Here is a 24130-nt window from a genome sequence, read left to right as displayed (position 1 = left end):
CTACAAGAATGTCAAATCAAATTTTTATGAGTGTTTGGAATTTATATTTTTATAACATTTGATATTCACTCGATATCTCATGTAACGATTTTCTTATTTTGTTGTAATTAAAAAACTTATGACTGTAGATACTAGACAATTTCACTGAATGTTTGTATTAGCATTTTCTATACACGATAAAATTTTGAAAATAATTGGACACTTTTTAAGCTGTTTACGGATATTGTCAGTTTTCAATTTTTTTAGTTTTTTTTTCTATAAATAGCAATAAAATTTTATTTGTTGGGTAAAAAAGCGTGAAAATTCAATATAAGGCTTCTGATATATCGTTCTAATAGCAGTTGAATAATATTAAAAATACATAGGCAAAATTTTTTTTTATAAGCATTTAAAGATCGAATTTTGACAAAATTTATCAAATATATAATTTAATAATTATTTTGTAGTTAAAAATGTTTAAAATGTTCAAATTTTATGGCTAAGGATTGAAAATTTAAAACAAGGCTCCACGTAACTAGGTTATATATAAATTACTTTACTCACAATAATATCATCAAAATATATACTTGGTAAAATCATTGGCTGACTGACTGTTTTCGCTCAGAATCGTTTTTCTTATACAATGATATTATATCATTGAATTCAAATTTAACACCATCCATTACAGTGAGCCACTTATAACCTACTGTACAGCAGAGCGACTCCCACTTGCTCACCTTTATTTTACTAATTATTTTTTCTAGAACTAATAGCAACCATTTATAAACAAAAATTTCTATCGTATATCTCAAAATACCTGTTTGAGCACCTCTCCGGGTTGAACCAACTGGGTATGATTGTGAATCCAAACCATTGAAGGACTCACTCAAAAACTCACAAAAAATGTCCAGTGGCTTAGAAGGAGATCAATGACATACCGACAAAAATTTATTTTTATATATATTATGTATAGACATAGATTGTTATTATTTTCGGCCACCAAATTAATTTTACCAAGGAAAATTATTATACAATAAAACCTTCCCCGCGACTCGGCCGATTTATTAGTGAAGCCCGTATTAAAATAAGTAGAGGTGTTTTTGAGATATGTTCGTACATACAAAAAAGAAGGCTTTATTTTATAACATACCTATATAGATTATATCATATTAATTGTATTTATATTTAATTATTTTTATATTATTTTTTATATTACACATTATAGTAGAAATATCGTATATGAAATCTCTAACCTAACCCCAAAAACTAGGGGCCCCTGTGAATTGCAGAAACTGGACTTAGAAATTTGTATTTGTCAAATGTGCAATGTGATTCTGCTTAGGACCGGTTTAATTGTATTGTTTTGTGGTAGATACTTATTTCAAATGGGTCTATTTAATTTTAAACATTTACATTTTCAACTTTACATTCGTACATAGTTTAGCTCGTAAATTGTTTAGATTTCAATCCACTGAATTAATTTCATTTTATTGTATTTTGCAAATAATATATATTGATAAATGAAATATTGAAAACCATGATTTTAAGTTTCAGTATTGTTGCATAAAACACGTCATATGAATCAAATAAATTGCAGTTGTGTAACACATTTTGTATTTTGTATGTTTTCGTGTTTTCTAAACAATAGGTATCTACAGAACAATAGCGATGATCCAACAACAAATATTGAATTAAAATATATATTATAAACGACCAAATTGTTTGTATGAAATGTTTATTTAGTTTTTCAATATTACGAACACCATATTATATCATATTGCATCTATGTAATACCTATTCAGAACACAATCATATCATATTCTTTGCAAAATAAAGTTTATACTCTTTCAGTGTAGTGATCTGAACAATAACAACCATGATTTCTTATAAAGTTTTTATGACATTAACAACTGTTATATTTATAATAAGCTCTAAAGCTGGTAATGTAGAAGGTAATAATTAATATTATATTTATATTTAAATATAAAATTTATATTAAGTAGGATACATATTTTCAATATTATAATATGATTTTACACCAAGGTATTTGATTATCAACAAAATAACCATTTATTAATGTTAATATCGACCTATTTAATGTAAAATAAATGTATCAAAAACAAAATGTGAATACTAAGTTTACTTAACTTGAATACAAGTACTTAGTCGGAATTTAAAAGATAAAATGTATATTTTTGTGTAAATTTAAAAGTGAACTTTAAAATTTACTTTAACATAAAATAATCGATTTTTCTATTTCAAGAAAATTACGTTTTACTACACAATGTTAATAATATTATTTCATCTTTTAATAAAATTTATGAATTTAATTGTATCTACTACATACCGTGTAATAGTTCCATTATCAATTGTATAGATACGTCTTAAATATTATATTTTGTTATTTTTTTTTCAATATAAAAATGATCAAAATTGTTATTTTTTTAGACGATGAAAGTAAGTATTCTGATTTTATATGAGTGAAATAAAATAAATGACACAATTTATTTGTATAAAAAATCACAGGGAATAGTAAGTTCCTAGTTCCTACACGAGAGTAGTAGGTAAACAACTACATACATTAAGGTCCATTCACACATGTCCGGTCCGTGTCCGGTCCGTATCCGTACCGTCCGTTCAGTGATAATAATGTGTAATTCACACAAGTCCGTGTCGTCCGGCATTCCATTTTGTGCACTACACTGTTATCACGAATTTCATGTTCGTTCAGTGACAAACAGAACTTCTGTATTGTAAGAGCGTTTTTATACCTTATTTTTAAGATGGACAATTTAGAAATCGAAGATTTAGCAATGATTGCAATACTACTGGATGAAGATGAAGCAGCAAAAAAAAAAGTAGTAAAAAAAAGAAAACGAACCTGGGTTCATGATATGTGGAAGAAAAGAAATATTGAAGGAGAATTCACAACACTATACAATGAATTAGTAGATCACGAAACCAAGTTTTTTGAGTACTTTCGGATGTCGAAATATAGTTTTGATATTTTATTATTAAAAATTCAAGATGATATAAAAAGACAAGACACTCATTGGAGGCTGGCGATAACTCCCATGGAAAGACTTGCAGTAACTCTAAGGTACCCAAACGATCATTATTATATATTTTACTAACCTATTAATATATTATAGTCTGTGTTACACGTAAAATGTATATTTTTTATATTTTTATTTTTAATACTGAAAAATTAAAACTGCTCAATTTGTAAATATGATTTTAAAAAATATTACAATTTGTACCTATATATACTAAAATAGTATTTCATAAAATAGTATAAAATAAATTGTACAGAAAGGTATTGCACATTTTAAAAATATGTTTTATAAGATGTATATAATATAAATTTTTTAAAACTTCAATCAAATACACCATACATTTTAAAATTTAAAATAACAAATAAAACAAAACATTTGTATTTTTCAACCATACTTTGGTAAATATTATTTTATATATTACACGAGAAATAAATTATTAAAAAAATTATAATTAGGTAATCATAAACATACTTTGTTCATGCTTATAAGCTGTAAGTTTTAATTATTTACTTATTTTTAATTGCACTAAATGTTTCATAGTAGGCAGCAACTCTTGAGCCATTTGTTTGTCCGACATTATGAATTGGTCCTGAATGCATGTCCTGGTTTGTAGATACTGCAGGGGAAGGAGAAAATGGCAATTGAACAGATTGTGTGTCTATGTTTTTGTATGTTTGTTGTCCCGTAGGTGTATTTCGAATAGGCGTAGAAGTATATGGATGATTTTGTGTATGGGTATCTACAGATAAGTTATTATACTCTGGAAGTGGTTGTGGTTGGGAATACTGCATGTGTTGTGGTGGTGAATTTATCGTAGTATAAGATGTTTGCCTTTGTTGTTCCAAAATCATGTTCATTTCAAGCTCTTGGACAATGGAAAAAATTTTAGTCTTTGCTAAATTTAAATTATATGGTGAAAACGACTTCAGAGACGGAGAAATACTAGCTAAAAAAGCATCAACAGGATGTGGTTGTAAAACGGTTGGTAATGTGTCTTTTTTACTCTCATTTTTTTCAATTAAATACTTCATCAAAGTAGATGAAGCTGTTTCTGGAGTATTTAATTTTCGTTTTTTAAGTGGCTTATTTGTTGCCGGGGGAGATGATGGTTCTTCTTCTTCATATTCTATATTTTTGTTAACTTCAATACTTTGTTTTGCGATTTCCTCAGATACATCGTGTCCAACTTCATGATCAGAATCATCGTTTTCTAAATTGCTCATCGTGTCCCTTTCTTGGAGATGTGGTTTTAAAAACTCAAGCTGGTCTTGATATTTGTATTTTTTAATTTTATGTGCTGCCTGACCACTTTTTGTTATATTTTTCCTCATTGACTTACGAAAATTGTCTCTTATATTGTTCCATCTAGTTTTACAAACTTGACCTAGGTTTATAAAAATAACATAATGCAATAATTAGATACCTATATATAAAATGAAAATTCATAAATCGACAAGTATGCTTATGCAATAATGTTATTACTCAAACATAATATGATTAATATAATACGATTACTCAAACAAAATATTATACTTATATGTATAGTGCAGTGTTGTAAAGTATTTGAACAAATGTATTTAGAATACTTTTTGGTTTAAGTATTTGGAAAGTATTTTAAATACCTACTGTCTTGGACGTACTTGTATTTTAAAATCAAATACTTTTATACAAAAATACTTTTGAGCTAGTATTTAGTGTATGGCGGAGCTATTTTATCGAAAATGAGGGTCATGAACACTTTGAAAAAAACATGTTGCTGAAATGCAACAAAACGTTTCTGACCGGGGACGAGTTTTCAGTCTTGGATATTTTATAAATAAAATTCGTGCCTATGTATTTTAAATATTTTCAAACTGCTATTATATTAACTTATTAGTAACCTTTAAATTTTCAAGCTTTTTTACCCAACGAATAAAATATAATCGTCATTTACAAAAAAAAAAACAAAAAAAAATTGAAAATTGAAAATGTCTATAAATAATTTGAAAAGATTTGAAATTGTTTAAAAATTTTATCATGTATAGAAAATGCCTGTTTTTAAAACACACTTTATGGAAAATTAATATATTTACCTCTATCTTATTAGAATATAAAAAAAAAATTTAACAACAATTTATAAATAATATATGTGCTCTAAATTATAGCTGTAGTATTAACTAGACAGTAAGTTAAAACAGAGCATGCATTATATGAATTAATATTTTATTTCAGATTTTTGGCAACCGGAGATTCGTTCAAAACAATTTCTTTTAGTTATCGATTAGGCCATTCTACTGTTTATCAGATAGTTATTGAGACGTGTAGAGCTATAGTACATCGATTAATGCCTGAAGTCATGCCACCTCCAACTGAAGATCGGTGGGAACAAATAGCTCAAGATTTTTGGATGTTATGGAATTTCCCAAATTGCTTAGGGGCGATTGATGGGAAGCATGTCACTATTCAAGCTCCTCCAAATAGTGGTTCCAATTACTATAATTATAAAAAAACATTTTCGATTGTTTTACTTGCTTTGGTTGACGCACATAATAATTTCATAGCGGTTGATGTAGGCTCATATGGGAAAAATAGTGATGGAGGCATATTAGCTCACTCAAATTTAGGAAAAGCCTTGGAAAATAACTCACTGAAAATTCCAGAATCTAAAACACTTCCAGGAACTAACAACAAAGCGCCGTTTGTTATAGTTGGAGATGAAGCGTTCCCTCTCAAAACCTATTTATTAAGACCGTATCCTGGAAAACAATTGGATTGCTTTGATAAAAAAATTTACAATTATCGTTTATGTAGACCTCGCAGAGTTGTGGAAAACACTTTTGGAATTTTGTCGCAAAAATTTCGTCTTTACAATCGGAGAATCCAATCTAAGCCAGAAAATGCAGATTTTATTATTTTAGCAACATGCGTTCTTCATAATTTTATTAGACGTGACTGTCGTGCTACAAGTTTCTTACAACACAATGATCCTCCTACTATAAGCAGTGAACTACAAAATATACCTATGCAAGGTGGCAGTGCTCGTCAAGCAGCTTTTGAAGTAAGGGAATTATATAAAGATTTTTTTAATTCACCAGCTGGTTCTGTACCGTGGCAAAATGATAAGGTGTCAAAATGAAATTTCTTAGTAAAAAAAGTAAAACATTTTTTACATTTTAGGTTTTAGATCATTTTAGTTTTAAGTTATTACATATTATTATATAATATTTAATAAACTAATTAAAAAATTGTTCATAATAATATATACAATATACCTCTAAGTCTAAGAAATGTTAAGAAAAAAAAAATAATTTGTTGCACTTATTGAGTCTATACTTACCTATGTACATCATTTTTATTATAACTAACCATACCTATTATATGTTACATATAATACGCATATTATAAGTTGCATAAATAAAAAAAAATACGTAATTTTTTCTTCATTTACCGTGATATACCTACAATATAGTATGATATACTTTACAGTACACAATACACATTGGTTATAATTGTAGTTTTTCGTTTTTAAAATGTTCGTGGTTTTACGTTGGTACTACCAACTTGGTAGGTATAAATAATGTATAAATAATAAAAATGTATAAATATAAATATTATAATATACAATATATAATATATAAATCATGTTAGTACTATGTAATTATACTAGGTACTCCATAATATATACTTTTTTTTAATGATATTGTTTTAAAATGTATTACCTTCTTGTTGGAGATCTTTTCCGATAGCTTTCCAAATAGTATCTTTGTATGTGCTGTCAATATATTTAGAATGAGACAAATTGTAGAGCACTTCATGCTCTCTCACAGCTTCGATTAACTTTTCGTTGTTCATTTTCGTTGTTGAAACAAAATACAAATTTTGAGGACTGTTGGTATGAACAACCGTTGTCGTTTGTTACAACTGTTTGTAAACTAGAGTCGGTAAGGTTCATACGATTTTGGGGCACTATATTTTTTATCAGACCTGATCGAACAAGTATTGACTTGTACTTACATGTACCGAAAATACGTCTCCGTATCAGTGCCATCCGACAAAACATAGTTTTGAACAAATAGAATCGGACGAGACGGATACGGAACGGGCACGGAACGGGTACGGAACGGACAAGTGTAAACGATAACATTAAATTTAAGCCATACAATGTAAAAACGTCGGACACGGACCGGACGGTACGGATACGGACCGGACATGTGTGAATAGACCTTTAGTTCCTACACGCACATATGTAAATTTTTACACGGTACAATATGATGATTAAAAAATATAATAAAAATCGCATAATGCAAAATTTTATATTTTATGAGGTTTATTTCTATAGCCTAAAAATTTAACATAATCGTATTTACACAATCGTAACCACAATTAGTAACGAAAAATCAAAATCAGTAAAAAATCCGCCGAAAAAGAAGATTTTATAAATGAAAAAATTTCAGATTATACAACGAACAAAATTATTTAATATAATATAATTATGTTAAGTTTTTAAGTTATAGAAATAAACTTCATAAAATATAAAATGTCAAAATATGAGATTTTTATTATATTTTTTAATCATCAAATATTTATTTTTTTAAATTCGTTGATACATATTTAATTGTGTACATTAATATTTAACATTTTCCGCCGTGTAGGAACTAACATACGTACACCTGGTTTTTACCATGTAGGAACTTACATATGTACCTTTTTCTATCATGTAGAAACTAATGTATGTATTATATGTACCTGCTACTCTCGTGTAGGAACTTACATTAGCCAAAAATTACAACACAGTTGTAATTAATGTAGTTACTAAGGTGGTCTTTAAATATATAGATTATAGGTCTCACTCAACCCCTTCTGGTGCCACATCAGGGTTGAATATGACAAAAGATGGTAGTCTTCTTATTATTTTATTTAACTCAGAAACTATCGTACTTAGCGTAAAACTTCAAATACCTAAATTATGTATTTTAATATCGTATATAAAAAAGCATAATACAAAAATTGTCGTAAGTCCATTATTTTTTAAGAAAAATTGATAATATCAAAATATTGTATTTATTTATTGAAATTGAATTTTTTCGGTAAATTAAACATAATATATTACGTCCGGTTGGGTATATGATGAATAAACCTTTTATAATTATAACACATAATTTAAGATTCTAAAAAAAGGTCAACACTAAAAATGTCATAAGATCAACTGTTATAGGATTTGGTTTTATTTACCTAAATTTTGTGAAATTACAATAAATGAATGAAATAATTTTCATTTTTTTTTTGTTATTTTTAATTTTACTAATAATAAATTGTTGACTTATAAAATGGTTTCTTAAGCGTTTATCTATCACTTTGAGGATATTACTTTCGATAGTCTTGAACAGTCTAGAAAGTATAATGACATTTTTAAGTTTAATTTAAGTTAATAAATTATAGTTAAATTATTTACCTGCAATACGAATTGTTTTTGTTCTTCGTTTTTTGTAAATTTGTGATTGTATTCTTACAATAGCTTGACTCTTCTCTCAGCTGTGTCATTTACGTTTTTTAATGATTTTATAATTTCTATTCCAATTTTTTAGTCATCTTGGCTATGCCAATGAGCCGGGTCAATATTCAAAAACTTTGTAGAAATATTAAACCTCTTGAACATTCTAATTGATTTAGAGTTTATTAAATCAATCAAGAGATCTTTTTGAATAAAATGTGAAACATATTCTAACTTAAGTGTTATTTGTTTTTTCAATTCTATTTCTTCCTCGTTTTCGTTTATGGTAGAATTATTTATGCAAACAATTTTCTCAGCCATTTTGCGTTTTGTGTGGTTACTTACATGATCGTCAAATATTGAAAATATTATACACTGGATTTAAATACTACAAATGGTATATAATTTTTTTTAATGCTACTTCTGCTATTCTTTAATTATAATATTTATATGCTCCTATTTTTTAAAAATAGTATGTGATTGAGCGGGGTTTCGATTTCATTAGTAGATGAAAACCAAGCTTGGACATAAGATTTTAATATAAAACAACACATTTCTTTTAATACATTTGCCTCTTTGCTATTTAATTTAAATTTTTCTTTAAAGATGAATAATTTCAAAGAATATATGGCCTTAAACATCCATCTGGCTAAATGATATGGACCAGGCTGTCTAAAAGAAATTCCTCCAGGTTGAAATCCACCTAAAAATATGATAACGAGTTCTAAAAATTATTGATAACCATCACGAGGAAGCTCTTCAGTATTTTTTTTTGCTTATAATATAATTTTATTGGCATCATTTTTTAAAAATATTATAAATGTAGGAATCAGAAATCCACGTGGATAATTTACTTTTATCAATGTTTTCCCACGCATGTTGGAATCTTTTAAATAATAATATATCTGGTCCAGTCATAGGACATAATTTTACTTCCAGAAATACACCTTGTAAAACAAGTTCAAAAATGTGATGTTGACATGCCAAAAAATAGAATTTCTCTTTCTAAAAACTGACCTTTCTTCTTTTGTGTAGGTATGTTTTATTGACGTGTGAATTGTTCGTATGAATCGTTCCAAGAATTAAAATTCAACAATCTAAATATATCTACACTTCTACATTCGTATATTTTTGTGGTAAATATACGCTATATATATATATGGGAAAATGGACTCTTTGTGTCGAATGTTCTCTGAAACTACCTCCTAATCCAATTTTCTGGATTTTTCTTTTTAAATAATAGAGTACATCGCGGACCAGGCTATAGGATTAATTTCAAGTTAATTTTGTAATTACTCACCGATGTGCCGTCCGTGTTCTGACGTGGTCGTATTCATACTTTGACCAAAATATAATTCATATATATGTTACGGTCTAGGTGGATTAATCAGTCATTATAATACAATGTCTAAGATATTTGGGCAAAGTGAATAATGCATATTCAATTCCAATATACACTAGTCATTGTGTACAATGCTTAAACTGGTGTGGGCAATGTCAATATTAGAGTTATTTTAAAGTATTATATTACCTGCATGCTATGTTATAATATATCGTCTGCGTCCTACGGGTTACGGTTACTTTTATCAGTAATGTCATTAGTAGATAATCTGAAATTTGTGGGTATTTTCAGTCATATTTGTCTAAGCCGATAGTACACATACTCTCGTGTTCGTGTTACGTGTACCGTTTAGTGCTGTGTTATAATTGTATAGTATATTTTATGCGTGTTGTTTTTTAAATGGAAAATACATTTATTAATCGTTTAAGTAATATTTTAGTTTCAAAAACCTAACAGTACATAGTTAAGTAAATTTAAATATGATGAACTTATATTGCATTTAAAAGAACTAAAATCAAAATAAACGAAAATTCCAAATGATTATAAATTGATTAAAAAGTATGATACAATGAAAGTCTGTAATGTGGAAAGACTGGTCGTCCCAATAAATGAAGGTAACCAAATTAAATGTTACGTGCATAACGTAGAAGTTTTTAATATTCTCCATGAAACTCATTTATCCATCGGGCACGGAGGTCGTAGTAGAATGGAACATGAGTTAAATAATAAATATAAAAATATAAAAAGGAAGGCTATTATGTTGTACCTGAACTTGTGTGAGTCATATCAAAAAAAGATACAAATAAAGTACAGTTAAAAAATGCTTAGTAGTCAAACCTATAATATCAAAAGCAATGAACTCACGATGTCAAATAGACTTAATTGACATGCAGGCACAGCCTGATGGTAATTATAAGTTTATTTTAGTCCAACAAGACCATTTAACGAAATTTGTAAACTTACGTCCTTTATATCACCAACTTTTGATGCTCCAGCTATATTTCAAAGCGATAACGGTAGGGAATTTTCAAACAAGGTAGTAGAAGAATTATGTAGCATGTGGAAAGACTTGAAAATAGTGCATGGTAAGCCTCGTCATTCGCAAAGCCAAGGTTCTGTAGAGCGTGCCAACCAAGATGTCGAGAGTTAGGAACGTGGTTGCAAGACAATAAGACCAAAAAATGGAGCGAATGCCTAAAATGTATACAATTCATGAAAAATCGAGCTTATCATCACGGCATTAAAACTTCACCGTACAAAGCTATGTTTGGCTCTATGGCTAAAATTGGATTAAATAATTGTATACTCCGAATGCATGTAGTAGCAAAATTAAAAACGGAAGAAGATTTAGATAAAACCTTAAAAACTATTGAAGAGGAAGAAAATAAAGAAAAAACAGGGACAATGAAGTGATTACAGTAGAAAATGAAGAATATTACAATTCTGAGGATGCTTTAAGCTCTAGAAAACTTTCTATTCACACAAAAAGAAATAAATCAGTACATAATCTAGAAATGCAAGCAAATAAAATGAAATCTATCTCTGAAAGTAGGTTTTGTGGAGGAAACATAGGGGAATCGGTAAAAATAAAAAATACCAGACGTAGATAGAGCACGAAGCGATAAACGATTAATTTTGGCAGTAATTATGTCAGGTAATAACATTTTTATTATTATTAATATTTTTATTTCTAAATTAAATTGTTTTATAGTGGAAGACGGAAATTTTAAATTAGGCACAACCAAAGTTAAACTGCAACATTATTACAGTAGAAATCAATTTACCATTTGCAAGGAGAAGTTTATAAGTATTGATGAAGTACCCGATATTCAGTTGTCACTAAGAGAACTATAGCTAGGTTGCTTTCAAACTTATGACCAAGGCTATGACCGCTGCACTTGTGGTCAAAAATGCGAAACAAGAAGATGCAAATGTAAAGCTGCTGGAATTGTATGCAACTCTTAATGCCAAAATGGCATTATTTGGGTTTTACTAGGAGTGTGTTTATGCTAAATCACATATGTCTAGTTTCTATGTGTAATCTTACATATATTTTACATATTTTATACTTGATCAAGATGATCTATTCAGTTACAATGTTTTTGTTAGCGTGATGTGAAAATACATCAAGTCGTAATACTAAAGTAAATAGAATAAGTGCACTATCATTTTGCAACGAAGCAGTCATAACCTTAAAAATAATGTCATTGACTTCAACTTTCAAACGAAATTCAGAATTTATAGTAATAAAAATAATCACCAATGACTTGCCTACTTCAAATATTCCAGTAAAAGGAATGACTTTACTATCTGAATTAATTTTAGCTGACCCTGAATACTACAAAAGTAATAAAGTTGATATGCTTATTGGATTTGAATGTTTTATTAAAAAGAGGACTCATAAAATTAGGAAACCACCTCCCAATAATTCATGAGACTGCTCTGGGATGTGTCTTCAATGGTCAACTAAACCTGTTATTTCCTATTATATATAATTCGATGCATCAATATTAAGTCTGTTGAGTATAAGGGCTTATTGCTAAATGATATACTTCTAGTTCGCTTAGTTGTCTAAGATGATTTATTCTCTGTAATATTTCATTTCCGAATCCACAGTATAGTATTTACTGCAGACATCATCAAAATGTACAGACAATCATTTTAATTTACAAAGAAAATACAAGCTTACAGTCAATATTATGTAACTCATGCATATGAAACCTAAAGAAAAATGCTTTTACTCATTGAAAAGCTATATGATCCATTAGGACTCATTGGGCTAGTTGTATTACTTATTAAAATATTGATTCAAGAAATGTGGAAACTAAAAATAGATTTGGATTCATCATTACCACCAGATATCCAGGCAACTAGAAATAAGTTTGTTGATAAGTCACCAAACTTAAATAAGTTACAAATTCATTGAAAGGTAACTTTAGCAAACATCGATTAAAATGTTTACATTCATGAATTTGCAGATACTTCAGAACGAGCCTATGGAGCGGTAGTATACATTAGGTGTACAGATCACAATGGCTACAACCAAACTAGACAGCAATCTTATCACGGATAGCCCCTGTGCGCATATTAAGTATACCTAGGCTAGAACTGCAGATCTTTGCAGCGCTCTAATACTATCGCAGTTAGCAAATTCAACAGTTTAAGGTAAAATCAACTCTTCTTTCTCAGATTGAAGCTTGTCTCAACTCAAGAGCAATTACATCACGGTCCAATGACACAAATGCTTAGAGACAACTTACTCCAGCACATTTTTCATTGGTTATTCCATTTTTTACCCATTGAGCAAGACATTACTTATATGTAGATGAATAAATTGCAAAGATGGAATAGGGTGAAATCCATGGTTCAGTCATTTTGGAATCGTTGGTTAAACACTTCCTCACACTACTACAACAACGAGGGAAATGGTACGGACAATTTCCTAATATCAATATTGGTGACTTAGTCATAATCAAAGAAAGCAATATTCCGCCGTCTCACTGAATGGTCTAGCCAAATCGTTCTCCTCTACCCAGGGTATGATGGAGCAGTGGGTGTAGCTGCTTCAAGACTGCTCAAACTACACTTAAATTATTCCGTCGTTAATCTTAGTAAAATTTCTATCAATTAATATGTTCAATTTTATACTATTTTGGATCCTGAGCGGAGTGAGGAAGCTAGTGGTTTTACAATGGTGTTTGTTTTTTTTTTTATCCTGTATACTAAATTTCTACAAAAAGGAGTGTTTCAATTTCCAGAAATGGTATCTTTTAGAAAAAGTTGGATCAAGATGGTACTTTAGAGAGGTCATTTTTTGATTATCTGTATAGATATTTAATGCCACGGAAAAAAACTACCGACAAATTATGAAAAACCGCTAAAATGGGATTTTACTTTCTAACGCTTTGTTTATCACCATAGCAATGAATTGAAAATAATCTATAGATATATAATCAAAAAAAAAAATTAGTCACTGATCACTGTAACTCAATAACTACGCAACGTACGAACTTGAAATTTGGAATAGATGTTCTTCTAATAATTTCACCGTGCAATAAAATAGGATTTGCAAAAATTTTCATTTTAAAGAGGGGTGTACCGTAAATTTATCGTAAGCAATTGACCGCGCGACAATTGACCGTAAACAATTGATCGCAAGCCAATTGACCGCAATTACAATTTACCGCACGACAATTTATCGCAAAAATAGCTTTAAGTTATTTCATAGTGCAAGGTGAATAGGAATTTTTCGTAATATTATTCGATCGACATAACGATCGTCGATCAAGTCTTATCTAACATTATACTCGTACAGTCGTACCTATTTTATCAGTCCACATAATACTATTATAGTTGCATAGATAACCATGAAACGCTACGACAATATATTTGTACTGACACAATTCCAATCAGTATACTAATAACTTCGTGCAGCTGAAGTATTGTTCATAGATTATGGCTTTAGAGTACGTATTAAGCGAAAAAATAAGTATTTACTTATTTATCAAGGTTTTTTACACGTAAAAGAACGAGAACATGAAAATAAAATATATTGGAAATGTTCAGAATACAAAAAAAATCACTGTAAAGGTCGCGTACACGTAGTAGACGAAAAAGTCACCAAATATATTGAACATAATAATCACGTTCCAAATGCAGCAAAAATCGAAGCAAAAAAAGTTATTTCAATTTTAAAGAAAAATGCATCACAAACAACTCTCAGCACACATTCAGTTTTAGGAAACACAGTTATGCAGGTAATTCATATTTTAGTGGCATAGAAATGGATAAAATATTAATTATTAAAATTAAACTAAATTAGGTAACAAGTGCAGTTTCCGCGGAAATGTCGAGTGTTAATACCTTGAAAAGGACAATTCAACGTATGCGCCAAAAGGAGGAAGCTGCACCGGCTAATCCAAGTAATTTTGAATTTATTATACCAGATCAATATAAGTATAACTCCAATGGTGAATTATTTTTAAAATTCGATAGTGGTCCTACTGAATCTCGTATTTTAATATTTATAACTCAACAAAATTTAGATTTTATGAGCGAATGTGATAATTGGTTTTGCGACGGAACATTTTCAGTGGCACCCCCTATTTTTTCTCAGTTATATACTATACACGGGGTGTATTATTCCAACGTTATTCCTAGTGTTTACATATTACTGCCAGATAAAAAAGAAAAAACTTTCCGTCACATGTTTGAAATTTTAAAATCACTGAAACCAAATTTAAATCCAAAAAGTATTATGATAGATTATGAAAGAGCAGCTTTAAATGCTATCGAAATGGAGTTTTGTGATACAGAGATAAAAGGTTGTTTTTTTCATATGTCGCAATGCATTTGGCGTCATGTACAAGAATTGGGCCTACAGACAACTTATCGAAATGATCCAGAGTTATCATTAAGAATTCGAATGCTACCCGCATTAGCATTTATTCCAGAAGCAGATGTAATTAAATGTTATGATGCACTACTAGCTACAAGTTACTACACAGATAATGAGGATCTACTGGCGCCGCAGTTGGATTATTTCGAAAATACATGGGTAGGAAAATTAGATAGGAGAGGAAAAAGAAAACCGCCAAAATATATGCAATCACATTATGGAATTGTTTTTCGAGAGTAATCCAAGATTTAGCTACAACAAATAATGCTATAGAAGGGTGGCACAATTGTTTCACATCACTTATAAATGGTAAGCATCCTTCAATTTGGCGGTTTATAGATGCATTAAAAAAAGAAGAGAGCATAAACAGATTCAAAATCGAGCAGTACGTAGGTGGCAATGAGCCTCCAAAAAAAAAAATTTACCGAGATAGAGCGGCTAAAATCAAAAAAATATGTACCAATTATAGCAATTATACAAATATTGAAGATTTTCTTCGTGGCATTGCATACAATTTTCAATTGCAAGTTTAATATTTAGTGTTTAATTCTTATATATTATACGTGACTTATATAGGTACCTACCTTAATGTATTTATTATTATTATTTTTTATATTTAATTAAATGTAGGTTCATTAAATCTTTTTATTTAAAAAAATATTATGTATAATTTTTAATTGTTAGTTTTATTTGTTTCATTTTTATATACCAACATTTTTATTAAATATCTACCTTAATGTAATATATTTATATATTCAAATTAAAAATTATTACTGATTCAGATTCCTGATTTTCCGATCAATTGTCGTGCGGTAAATTGTAATTGCGGTCAATTGGCTTGCGATCAATTGTTTGCGGTCAATTGTCGCACGATCAATTGTTTACGATCAATTGACGTGTATCCTTAAAGAGGTGCTCAAACAGGGACATTGAAGTTTACATTATAAATTTTATTTTTATTTATTAATAGTTACCATTGGTTACAGTCAACAGTAGAAATTATTTGTGTTTATTTATTATCGGTTGCCATTGGTTTTTTGAGCAGATCAAGTACAAGCTTGCATCGAATCGAATTATTGAAAATCGGCTAGTAATATTATTAATTCAACTTACAGGCTATAATAAATAATAACAATATAAAAAATCAAGACTGACAAACCATCTCCACTCAGAATCGTTTTTCGTATACAATGATATTATATCATTGAATTCAAGTTTAATACAATCTATTATAGATTGACCCACTTATAACCTAGCTACTGTACAGCAGAGCGACATCCGCTTACCTGCTTTTTATTTATTCCATGTTAAACTTTGTGTTATTATTTTTATTCATGTCATGTCAAATTATGTATTATTATTGTTAAGTATAGGTACTAATCATATTGTATTATGAGTTGAAATACATAATTTATTTTCATTCTTGATCAAGTTGATTTAGTCAGTTACAAATTTTTTGTTAGCGCGACATCATTGCTCTTAGAGCGTGAAAATAAATATATGTACAGTCCGCTTTGTCACAATAAATTTAAGTTTAAAGTACGTACAAAGACAATTTTTAACAATTGTTAAATGATTTATTCGGATAATACTTTGAATTTACTAATTTATAATTATTGTCGGGGAAACAAAAAGTAGCGTGTGACTTTGGCTGTACCGCCACTCGCACCTCACCAGAAGACAATGGTTTTCAACCAGCTGTATCATTAGCGCGTGCAACGTGATATGTGAACTGGTTATTGAGGTTTGAGAACACATTAGACGATTTTACCACTGGGATAGTTACATGCCATTTTTCATGTCCCTTACTATACATACTACTTACTAATATAATGTGGCATTCACTAATTTTCTACTCATTTTACTCAAAAGATATTAGGATAACATTAAAACTTTAGAATATGTATATGTTAATCATCTAATGTTTCATATTTATTATTACGATTCGTTAATGATTTGAAAAACGCGATGATTTTCGTTCGTTATGCTAATGTGGTAAACGAACAATCGGGTTGATTGTGTTGATTACCGGTTGCAGGTAGCAAGACCGTTGTGATGAGGATTTTCTTCTTAGGGTTGAATGAAATATATACTCGTTGAAAAGTTAAGGTGTTTATTTAAAATGTTCTTCGGTGAAATTATTCTAAGTCCAAATAATACAATTACTATGCTGTGCGACGTGAAGATCCTCATGAGTGCAATGGGTGATCACGTCTGCCTACAGGCCGTTTAGGGTCTGGTTTTATAAGGTATCCTACCCTCCTACCTCCACCCTTGCCTATCGACTTATCCATATTGCATAAAGTCGTTATCTGTATCTTGCACGTTTAGTCGTGCAATAGTAATATCGTTGTTCCCATGAACGCCACACATTCATTAGATACTATGTATTTGTTTCTAGTTTAATATATATAAACCTATCCATATCTTGTCATCGCATGATTCATGGAGTGGTTTTTTATATTGAACATTTAAGATTAAAATATGTATTGTGTTACTCCTGGAACAATATGACAATTCAGCTGACATCCTTCCCTACCATGGTGGTGTATCTACCGTATTTGACAATTGCCAAATTTTTATTGTGTTCGCCCGCAGTACTATTATTTATTATACTTTTTAATTAATAATCTATGCTGATTATCTAATATATGCTGTGAACAAACGGATATTATCCGTTACACTAACAACGTCGTAACCATCATAGTTTTAGAGAGGATGTAATGACTAATGTTATACAAATGTTCGATTCAACCGTATAAAAACGTATATTATATGTTTACTTACGGCTGCAAGAATATAAGCTGTAGAGACTGAACATGACATTCATTCACTCACATCTTAAATATGTGATAAAACATGGCATCTTGACAAACTTCTTATTGCACGGTGAAAGGGCGATTTCGAAACATAGCTATAACCAATAAAATGTACGACTGTTTATACATTTTGATTTAAAATTGTTTGATTCATCAAATAAATCAATCATAATAATATAGGTGCATCGTATATCATGTACTATAACGAGAAATAATATATTTAATGCATTTTTTTTTAGAAGTTACAAGTAAGTTTTCAAGATTTCATCATAATGATTAGAAAAACGCCGACCTATCTAATTCCATACGTCGTGTAACCTATCCGATAGCCATTCCATTATTCATACGTTGCCCGTGCCGTAGCAAGACTGCGTGACCTGTAAATTAACATGTCTCGGGTGACCGTATTGTGACGTGCCATGCCGACAGTGCTCATGAGTCATGACACAATTAGCTCGTTATTCCATGGTATAACGTAGCACACCATAACACCTACTGGTGGCACAATCACTCTCGGCAAAGCACGTCACAGTATCATCCACGATGATAACCTACACACACATATTATGATGTGTGTAAGTTCTACAAGACTTTGCATCAATAAAAATCGAAAATTTTCTATATTTATGCTAACAACGTCGTTACCATCATAGTTTTAGAGAGGGTGTAATGACTAATATTATAAAAATGTACGATTCAGCTGTAGAAAAGCATATATTATATGTTAACTTACGGCTGCAAGGATATAAGCTGTAGAGCCTGAACATGACATTCATTCACTCAAATCTTAAATATGTGGTAAACCTTGCCTTTTGACAACCCTCTTATTGCACGGTGAAAGGAAAATTTTGAAACATAGGTATAAACTCTATACACAATAAAATTAACGACTGTTTATACTTAATTTTATCTTTATTTAAAGAACTGAATTGTTTCTTATTTAATCCTAAAATGTCTAAGATTTTAATTAGCATGCGTCATCTTATATCAAGGTATGGTCCTATTGTCTGTAACCCGACCAAAGTTTGTAATACGTCTTTGTTATTCATTAGTCAATTTTTAAATAGGTAGGTACACAATAGCCATAAAATTCATCATAATGAAAGTCTTAGATATTTGCAAAACAAAAATTATTAATCAACCATCTATAATATTGACGGGTATAATATTATAAGACATGATATCATATAATACATAGTATATGTATATTATATAGTATAACCCAGTAGTTATCACATTTGTTGACAGTATTCTATAATAAATAAAATAGTAACTTCATAACAACATTATAAAGAGATATTGTCAAATCGCAGTGTCACCGGTCGATTCGGCAAAAAATTATCGAGAAAACAAAACAAAATATTTTTATTCATAAAAATTCATTTATTTTTTTACCCGGGCACCGTCCTATATAGCAGTCAAAAAAATCGTTATATGACATTGCGGCTATTTAGTATTTTCTCCTACCAGCCCAAAATGTTAGTGGACCCTCGAGATGTTCTCGAATGATCGACTAGCCTATCTAGCCTTCTCAGTGACATTCATCATATTCAAATGTCATTTTATTTATTTAATTCAGTTTTATTTGTATATCTAGATTGCCGAGGTAAGGGAATTCATATTAGTGTAATATATAATTTGTTTTATAATTTATTTATGCACTGTAATCATGATATTATAGCACAATTAGGCCTAACTATCTTTATTATTTAAATCTTAAATGTGTAACAAACTTCAGCTATAGGTATTTATTTTATTTTTTTATTTTTTATTTTTATTTACGGGCTTAGCCCTTTGACAAAAGTAAACATATATAAACAATATTATAGTGATAATTTTACAAACAACATAATATACATATTACGTATTGATTCTTTTAAGAACACCACGACGATAACACTATTTTTTTTAGATATATATTGAATGTGCCGGGTATTAAAAATATTATTAAGTATGCCCGGACACCAGATATACTTCGCGCGCACCACTAATCACCTACCGACTCTTGTACACTATGACCTATGGTGTGTTTGTGTGTGAGTAACTCAGTCGGCAGCGGTCGGGATCACCTCACGAGTACCGACGAGCTACGTAATATGCAGTGGCGTAGTTATGATTTGGTTCTGGGGGGGGATATTTAATTAATTGGATAAACGTAAAGTGGAGGCCAAAGCCCCCCACACCTCCCTAACAGGTTTTTTTTTTTTAAACATAATTCTATACATAGTTACATTAATACAAAAATTTTATTTCCATAAATTTTATAATTTATAAAATAAAATCCAATTTCCTAGGTTTTTTGGCTAACTCGTTTATTATCTCCTCTGTGTCAATGTGTACGTTTTTGTGGACAGCCCACATAGTTAATCCATTCAATCGATCCTGTTTAATAACAAATAAGGATTATTAATTAATTATTATGAAAATGTAATGACAATCGGTTTATGACAATGAATAAAAAATTATTGATTTTTAGTCTTACTTCAGACATGGTATTTCTTAAATATGTTTTTATTCTTTTTAGGGATGAAAACATCCGCTCAGGTGTTGTAGTGGATACAGGCAATGTACATAAAATTTTGATTAATAAAAATATATTAGGAAATAGATTAGCATCACATTCAATAAGCGCTTGAAGAGCTGATTTTGATACAGTATAAGATGATCTGCTTAGTTTGCGCCTCCACAACTTTAGCTCAACCAGTAAAATATCTAAGTTTTCCACATCTGGTTGGTAAAATTCAACCAATTTCTTAAATGAAGTTTCTTCAACTTCAGTCAAAATTACATTGGAAGAAAATAAACTCTCAAACCCTAAAAATGTAAAACAATTTCAAATACACTAATAAATAATATTTGTTAATATTACTATATAATATTATATTATTAAACTACCTTTGAAAATGTCTGAGTGTGCCAAAAATCTATTTTCCAATTCAGTTTTGAAATAATCAACATATGGTATAAAAACAGTTATTTTGTAGTAAGTTTCCGCATCCATTTTCACAAAATCATGAACCGCATCATATCTTTGTACCCATCTTGTGGCACAAAGACGTTTAAGAGTTTTCACTTTCATATCAGTATCACTATTTTCAATACAAGACAGAAGAACATTGTTACGTTTGGGTGTATTGAAAAAAACGTACAACTTCTCTATAATTCCCAAACAATTCCTTATAGGTTTAATATTACTAGCTGTTGAGACAGCCAAGTTTAAAGAATGAGCTGCACAATGTATGTACAATGCTTTAGGATACATTGCTCTAACGTGGGCTTGAACGCCTTGCATGTCGCCTGCCATATTACTTGCACCATCGTAACCTTGTCCATATAAATAGTTGCAGTCAACCCCACAACTCATTAATCCTATTATACCAAATTAAAATATCAAAATAAATTGTTTTAAAAAATGTAAGCCATATTTTTTTCAATTACCATTCAATATAGAATCTGCTAAATTTTTGCCTGTCAAACTTTGAACAGGAATAAATTTTAAAAAATCTTCATTCACATTTTTATTTTTTTCAACATATCTAACACACAAGGCTAACTGTTCAACCACTAAATATTACTAAAAGTTCATTTTTAAATGTAACACTGATCTTACCTCATCTTCGTTTACTTCGTCAGCTTTTGATTTTTTTACAAAAAAAGAAAGAATAGTATTCTTTCTTTTGTTAATCTCATGCTCATTAGTGATATTCATACTAAAATACTAAATGTGTAGGCGTGTAGCACCACTGCACCAGTTATGGAAATATAAATTTTAACATAAACAGTCACAGAGGCGTCAACAATTAGAAAACTATGTAAAACTATTAACTATAATATTACGTGTGTAGTAAAAGACGTCGTCACATCAAACAACGGTCGTTTTGCGTCAGTGGTTATCAGTTTATCATCACAATTATTACGTATCGAAAAAACCACAGATGTCTATAAATAGAAATTTGTATTTGTAGGAAAAACACTTGGTTAATCTATGGTGTTGCGTTTCACGTACTATGATTGTATGAATGTATCATGAATGATAATATGATAGGCGAAATATATAATTTGAGAGCCAAGATAAGGACATGGTGGATTAAATCCGTAATTATAATATATTATATTATATTATTATAATATATATTTTATATGTCAATACATTAAACATTTTTAAAAAAAAAAGGCTCTGGGGGGGATCTATCCCCATCATCCGCCCCCACCATAACTACGCCACTGGTAATATGAATGTAGTGTGTATGTGTGTATTTGTGTGAGTGTGTGCTTAAAAGAAAACTTATAATAAAAGGTATAATATATATAATGAATGGGTGGTCCTCACGACCAAGATAAAATATAATATTTATACGGCCCTTCTGGCACGATAATAATTAATATTACAAAAATATAATGATAAAATAACTCACAGTTTGTGGAGCGCAGTCTGGCCAGCTGGTCCTAGCTATATAATGAAAAATAAGGTTTCACACACACACAAGATAAAAAAATATAATAATAAAATAATAATTTTGGCGAATCGCGCCTTGACAACAATATAATAATAATAATAATTTTGGCGATTCGCGCCTTGACAACAATATAATAATAATAATTTTACGTGGCCCTCTTGGCCCAACAAATATCTATTAATACTATGCGACACACACTATATTAATAATATGTCGCAACAATAATAAGGGCGGCGATTAGCGCCGAACGAAATAATATAATACTACGCCGCGACAATCAGCGCACTCGGCTATAAAAACAATAATAATATTAATAAGCGCACCGTACAAAAAAATACAATAATAATTTACGTGGCGATTTGCGCCAACATATACAATCTTATACTGGCAATTCGTGCCGACAAAAAAAAAACTATAAGTTAAACTACAAAACGGCGATTTGCGCACGTAATAATGGGTGTTTCATTTACACTACGAAACCCGTACTGACGCATTTTTGGCGGCCTATGTGACCGATACCGCGTCGCGGCCTAATCTACATATTAAATCATATCTAGAACAATATAAAAATAAAAATAAACAATACTCAGGTATGCGTGCGAGTGTGTGTGTGAGCCGGTCGGTGGAGGGATATATGGCGATACGGTGGTGACAATTTACAATTAAAATTAAAGCATTATCTGGCGTCGACATATATATAATGTTAAAATGCTAATGTGTATATATGTACAGAAGAAAAATAATTATGAAGTAGATTTAAATATATAATATCAGATAGCTAAAGTAAGTTGGGAAGTATTGACATTGGGAAGTGATAACAGTCTTTTAATTGGTTCGTTAACTAGAGAGGAACATAGAAAGAAACAGAGTGTCGAAAATGACGTTAAGGGACTTTAAATTAAATTAAATTAAGACAGAATGGTACAGCAGTTTTTCCAGATAATATCTCGTTTCAGAACTTAAGTCCATCCGAGTGTCTCCGTTTTGCAAGTGTTTCAGTGTAAACTGTCAAGTACATCAGAGATGGGGTTATGGTTATTAGGTCGATGTTGAATATGGATAAAACCAGCACAGATTAGGAACCATTTCAATTTGTCGAGAGGGACCAGAGGTATGTGAATCCTACAAAACAGCGCCGTATTATAGAGTCGGTTGTAGGGTTTTTAAAAATAAACAAAGTTTAAAATCCTGGGCTAGCATTTCATAGATCCAAGTATTCTGTAGGCTTTACAGCATATCATATCAATATGAGGTCCATGGATGAGGCAATTATTGAACCTAAAACCCAAGTAAACGATAAAATCAACACGTGAAATAATTCAGGATAATTCATAGGCCCATTTTATAGAAGAACGCTTTCTGGAGAATGACATTATATGAAATTTTTAAGCGTCAGGCCTAATGACTGCGACCACTCAGCAAAATTATCAAGGTCATTTTGTAACCTATGACAATCTTCTAGAGCAGGGGTCGGCAACCTTTTTGGTGTCAAGGGCCAAAAAATAAAAATAAATTTTTTCACGGGCCAAAATATTTGAATACACCTTATTTTATTTAAACGAAATATTGTAGTAATTTAAAATTTAATTTATTTAAGTACATCACTGAT

The 24130-nt window shown here is 30.0% G+C and overlaps 2 protein-coding genes and 1 pseudogene across 2 annotated transcripts; all 3 read left to right on the top strand.

The window, feature by feature from the left end:
- Nucleotides 1–1791: 1791 nt before the first annotated feature.
- On the top strand, nucleotides 1792–6150 carry LOC132946313 (uncharacterized). The gene is made up of 2 exons (XM_061016245.1): nucleotides 1792–1931; nucleotides 5247–6150. The coding sequence occupies exon 2, from the start codon at nucleotides 5359–5361 to the stop codon at nucleotides 6148–6150; it is 792 nt and encodes a 263-aa protein (XP_060872228.1). The 5' UTR covers nucleotides 1792–1931; nucleotides 5247–5358.
- Nucleotides 6151–10243: 4093 nt separating this feature from the next.
- Nucleotides 10244–11834, top strand: LOC132936788 (KRAB-A domain-containing protein 2-like; annotated as a pseudogene).
- A 2498-nt stretch (nucleotides 11835–14332) lies between these two features.
- LOC132936839 (uncharacterized) lies at nucleotides 14333–15943 on the top strand. Its single transcript, XM_061003623.1, has 2 exons — nucleotides 14333–14604; nucleotides 14670–15943. The coding sequence occupies exons 1-2, from the start codon at nucleotides 14599–14601 to the stop codon at nucleotides 15483–15485; spliced, it is 822 nt and encodes a 273-aa protein (XP_060859606.1). The 5' UTR covers nucleotides 14333–14598; the 3' UTR covers nucleotides 15486–15943.
- Nucleotides 15944–24130: the final 8187 nt, after the last annotated feature.

This window comes from Metopolophium dirhodum, chromosome 1 (assembly GCF_019925205.1).
Source record: "Metopolophium dirhodum isolate CAU chromosome 1, ASM1992520v1, whole genome shotgun sequence".
Taxonomy (NCBI): domain Eukaryota; kingdom Metazoa; phylum Arthropoda; class Insecta; order Hemiptera; family Aphididae; genus Metopolophium; species Metopolophium dirhodum.
This window is presented reverse-complemented; position numbering and strand designations above follow the sequence as displayed.

Coding starts and splice junctions, on each gene's coding strand:
- LOC132946313 (XM_061016245.1), top strand. CDS start 5,359: ATGCCTGAAGTCATGCCACCTCCAACTGAAGATCGGTGGGAACAAATA.